The 5609-nt window shown below is 30.7% G+C and overlaps 1 protein-coding gene across 1 annotated transcript; it reads left to right on the top strand.

Moving 5' to 3' along the window:
- The first annotated feature begins 2511 nt into the window (after positions 1-2511).
- LOC115033576 (KRAB-A domain-containing protein 2-like) lies at positions 2512-5506 on the top strand. Its single transcript, XM_029486385.1, has 6 exons — positions 2512-2525; positions 4131-4244; positions 4382-4733; positions 4791-5025; positions 5099-5226; positions 5282-5506. Exons 1-6 carry the CDS (start codon positions 2512-2514, stop codon positions 5504-5506), a joined length of 1068 nt encoding a protein of 355 aa, XP_029342245.1.
- The last annotated feature ends 103 nt before the right edge of the window (positions 5507-5609 follow it).

The raw sequence follows: 5609 nt of genomic DNA, 5'->3' as shown, positions 1-5609 counted from the left end.
TCTAAAGCATGTAACCCAGAGGTGAATACAATGTTTTCAGTCACTAAAAATAAACCCATGCCCTATGGTAAATCTATAGTCTTCGTGGTAATTTTGTTTTATTTACCGACTATTTATCGGGTTTATTATAAACACTCATGCATGAAAAATAATTCGCAGAGAATTCAAAAATATAGTATACCATACCACCACGATGTAGGTAAAACCTACATTTTACCTACATCGTGCATACCACCATAAAGATATGTGTTTTTATTTTCCGATATTTATGCCACGAACGACTAGTGGCGTATAGTACCTATATCAAAGCTGACAAATTACCACGGCTAGAACATTTAGAAAACAGATATAGGTACCTACTTAAAACTTAAAAGTAGTATCATATTGAGAAATACAGAAAATAAGTAAACTTAATTTAAAAAAAAAAAGGTCAAGGGGGGGATCTAATATGTAAAATATAATGCATTTTTATAAAATAATTGTTTTATGTCGAAGACATTCATATCTTTAAAAAGTTTTTCTGAGGAGTAGGTTTTAGGTTTGTTTAGAATTATTTTTATAATGCTTTTTTGTGCTATTAATAATTTGTTTTGCGCCACTATTCCAAGTCCGCCCCAGGCGGTAATACCATATTGTAATAATGATTGGGTCATTGCAAAATAAACCATACGTAATATAGGTTTATCAAGTACTTTTTTAGCGTTTATACTTATAGAAGTGATTAAGTTTTCGCATTTTTATTATTAATCTTTGAATTTGAATATCCCATTTCATATGTTGATCGAATATTTTGCCTAGATATTTAATATTATCAGTTTTTTATTTATATCGCACAAGTCATTTTTAGTCTGAGTTTTACAGTTTGGATTATGTATTTTAATTTTATTTATTAACGGTTGGGTTCTTTTGTCCTGTGTAAAGGTTACAAATTTTGTTTTGTTAAAATTTAGTTGCAAATTGTGCTTATAAAACCATTTGTTGATAGTAAACAAGTCAGACTCGGCGTATTGATAAGCCTTTTCCCAATTACTTTCTGATATTATAGCATATGAAAAGAGTTTGCCGTGTATGCAAGCATTTAATTTGCCTAGTTATACTACATATATTATATATGTATATAATTGTATATTAAAATGTTGTATGTACCTATTTAAAAAAATATAATAAACAATGACGGAGCTTTCGATGTAATGTTGATAAAAAAGATTGTAAGCTTTGTGTTAGACTCATACCTATGAAATAAAAAAATATGCAGTGAGTAGTGACTATATAATATTATTATCTATTAGTCATCATTAGGGCAGGGTATACCTAAAGCCCAAAATATGTACTTATGCAGTAAAATATTTTGCAAAAAACGGTGTACCGAAAATAATACCACTAGCCCTATATTATATCATTGAATTCAAATTTGATATCATCCATTATACAGAGACCAGTGCCGCAATTAGATATTTTTGGCGACGTTTTGGCGCCCCTAAAATACTGGCGCCCGGGCCAGTTGTACCCAGGTCCCCCCCTAAATGCGGCTCTGGTCAGAGACCCACTTATTACCTACAGCAGAGCGACATCCACTTATATACTTTTTTTATCCTTTAACTTAAAAAACAATGACATTGATTGATTGATTGATGATTTGTTAGATACTCGATATATGACATTGCTTTAAATTGAACGTTACCTACTTTATACTTATTTACTTCTTCAGAAACAAGAAGTATGTTACTGTTAGCCGATAGCATTGCTGAAAATAAAGGCTTTTTTAGAATTACACACCAACTGTTGTACTTTTCTCGATTCAAATAAATTTTGGTTTTTTTCTTTACGGATGATCGGATTTCTGTTATTTTCTGTATTAATGTGTAGCGTAACCTTAAACCATTTTTCACTCCCTACTATACACTACACTATACTTACAGTATAAGACTTTACCATCGATTAAAAACGCACTGACGCTAAATTCTGACACAAAACTTTTTAACTGACTACCAAAAAGCTGTCTGTCCTTCGACATTTTATTACTAGAATAGTAAAATACAAAAACTTAGAGGTATATAAAAATGTTCATTTAAATTTTTAACACAGATAATAAGTCTATACAAAATATGTATATTAAATTGTGAATTTACCGCAGGACTGCAGATAGTCTGGCCGCCTGGATATATCTGACACACTGAGACACACGTCTGACACTAAAATATACTAAATAGTAAATACTAAAACATTGATAATTGACATTTATATTGACATAAAAACAGTGAAATACTTAATTGTTGCTTACTTGTTTCTAGAAATGTTATCTTCCTATCAGGGGACAGGGGTTTTCAGTAATGTACTACAGCGTGACTACAAATAATCCTAATTGAATAAAAAAGCATGCACGGTGCACACACGTCTCACTGTTCTGTGATGATGTGGTATACGCCGCGGTGTATATGCGCAGTGTGCGGATCAGTGGCGTAGTTATGGTGGGGATTGGATGATGATGATAGATCCTGCCTCAGATTAACCATGGTTAATACTAGGTTTGTTAAAACAAAAAAAAAATTGAAATAAAAGATTGTTTAGTAAAACAGTAAAGTTGCAAACGCGCTGTAAAATATTGAGTTGAAAAACTAATGATCATCGGCAATTAATTTTTGCAACATCGTTCTTATTAGTTGCAGTGACGGCTATCCTAGAGTAGAGGTGTAGCGCCTGCAACACCTTTAATTAGAGGTGGATGGGGTGGGTTGTCAATGTAATTGTTTGTATGTGATTATGTGAATAATACAGAATTATACTTTGGAATATTTTAATAGTATAATATTTATAGTAACTATATTTATAGAATGTAGATTGTAAAATAGTAGGTACCAGCAGTGTTGAGCAGTATCTAGATAAATGTATATCTATATAGACAGTGGCGGGCTGAACTTCAATTTCAAATGATGCATTTTCATAATTTATTATGTACTTACCACCACCGCCACCATCCTATTTTTACTTATAACAAAGTTTTGATGTTAATAAAATGTGATCAAAAGAGCCAAGAGGTCAGGCTTTAGCATGTAATTCTGCGCCACAGTCACGGGGTGGCACCACCCCCTTTGAAAAGTTGACACAACTGCGTCAAAATTGACCACTTCGGCTCGCCACTGTATATAGATAATTTATCTAGATAAAACTACAGCATCTTTATCTCATCTAGATAAATAAGATATTAGGTATTTGATTGTTATCTAAGATAAACTGCATACCTATCTAGATAAATAAATAATTTTTAGTTTTGATTGATTTGTTGGTTGTTTGGTACTTTTAATTTTTAATTTTATCTTATCATTGATCAAACAAAGTATTATTTCACTATTCCTGAAAATAAATATGAATACATTTATTTTTTTCATAGCAGCATGTGTATTGACTATTGATGTAGGTATCTCGGCACATTATCGCTGACACGAATGTGTTTATTCCTTAGATCATATACTATAATATGTCTATATGTCGCATCCATATCGCGTTATTATACGTTTCACGAAATGGACAACGTTTGCATCCATTTCGTGAAATGGAACCGCGTTTTCTCCACTTCACGTAATTACACAATATGGATAATATTTCGTGAAATGGATACCTAAACCATTATCAACGGAACTTGTTCCGTCATTTGGATGTCCGTATAGTAAAACTTAAAAAAACTTTTATTTTTATAGAATATATTTATTCCTAAAAATTTAGTTAAATTATTATTTTTAAGTAAATGTTTTACAAATAGGTTTTTTAATACAAACTATTATTTATTTGTATGTGTGTGTCTAGTGTTTGAAAGTGTGTATAAGAAACTAAAATATTGCATATAGTTTTTTCCTTAAATAAATAAAATAATGTCGTTTGACGAAAAAAAATGAGTTTAATAAAAAACTCGATTTATATTATAATGATAAACCTAGCAAAAAACCACACAGCATCGACGAAATAAATTCAATGATACAAAATTTAGTAAAAGCCAAATTAAATAAGTAAGTTATATAATTAATTTAATCCAATTCGACATAAATAGATTATTGTACTTCATAATAAATATTATGCATATTTTTTTTACAAAACATTTAAATTTAAAAATAATAAATTATATATTTTACAATTAGAAATAAGAAAACGAGGCATGAATACTATCTTTTGGAAAAATTTTATGTTTTGAATATCGCTGAAAAACAGTACTTGATTAGAAAACAAAAGAACAGAAACAACGAGGAAATTAAGTAAATATATAACAAATAATCGTCATATTTATATATCTAGTGAAGTGCATTATTGATTATTAATAATTAAGGTTATTAACGATTAAGGGCGTCGGAGGCTGTTTTTATTACAAAAACATATCTTTATATATTTTTAGGTATATAGTTGTTTATGAAGAATTTTATGAAAGGGTAAATGATTATCATATTCGAACTGGTCATGGGGGAAATGTCAAGATGCGAATGGCTGTAGCCAATAAGTACAATATTCCAAGACCCGCGATTGAAATTTTTTTATCAACATGTGCGATATGTAATTGTAAAAAAAACATGAACCGTAAATTAGTCATTAAACCAATTATCAGTAAAAATTTTAATGAAAGAGGACAAGTAGATCTGGTAGATTTTCAGTCACTTCCTGATGGGAAATTCAAATGGATACTGAATTACCAAGATCATAGGACTAAATTCTTATCTTTACGTCCTCTCGAGTCTAAACGCGCATCTGAAGTAGCTAATAATTTATTATCAATTTTTCTTACGTTTAGTGCACCAAAAATATTGTAGAGCGATAACGGTAGGGAATTTGTTAATTCTATTATCATTGAACTGAAAGAACTTTGGCCAGATTGCGTTCACGGTCGACCCAGACACCCGCAGAGCCAGGGAAGTATCGAGAGAAGCAACCAAGACATAGAAAATATGTTAAGGGCTTGGATGAAAGATAACAAAACAAAAAAATGGTCAATTGGACTACAATTTGTTCAATTTCAAAAAAATAGTTCTCATCATCGTGTGATTGGTAGGTCACCGTAAATGGCTTTATTTGGGAATGATCCAAAAGTTGGATGTGTAATGTAATGTTTGCGGAACAGAATGTTGTATGGAACCGGACTCCGTCGAAGCAATTTTATGTAATTTATGTGAGAACAATATAAAAATTAAGGAAGCACGTCATCTAGGAGCTATAGGAATAGAAAAGCAGGCCGAAAAAATGTTACAAGTAAAATAATTTTGGTTTTTATATTTACTTAAAATATTTCATTATTTCATTATAGGATAGTAAGATCAAAATATCAACATTTAAAGTTGGAGATTGTGTTGTAATCCCGATTCCAAAGGTGGATAGAGGTCCTCCATACCCAGCTAACATTATTGGCGTAGTGATTGACCAAAAAAATTACCACATAGGAACTGAACATGGCATACTAAAAGGTTGGTATGGTTCTGGAATTATACAACCAGCCACATCAAATTTCATTGACTTAAAAATAATAATTTAACTAAATTTTTAGGAATAAATATATTACATAAAAATAAAAGTTTTTTTAAGTCTTGCTATATGGACATCCAAATGACGGAACAAGTTCCGTTGAAAATGGGTTT

This window comes from Acyrthosiphon pisum, chromosome A1 (assembly GCF_005508785.2).
Source record: "Acyrthosiphon pisum isolate AL4f chromosome A1, pea_aphid_22Mar2018_4r6ur, whole genome shotgun sequence".
NCBI classification, from domain to species: Eukaryota; Metazoa; Arthropoda; class Insecta; order Hemiptera; family Aphididae; genus Acyrthosiphon; species Acyrthosiphon pisum.
The sequence above is the reverse complement of the archived record's forward strand: the minus strand, read 5'-3'. Positions and strand labels throughout refer to the sequence as shown.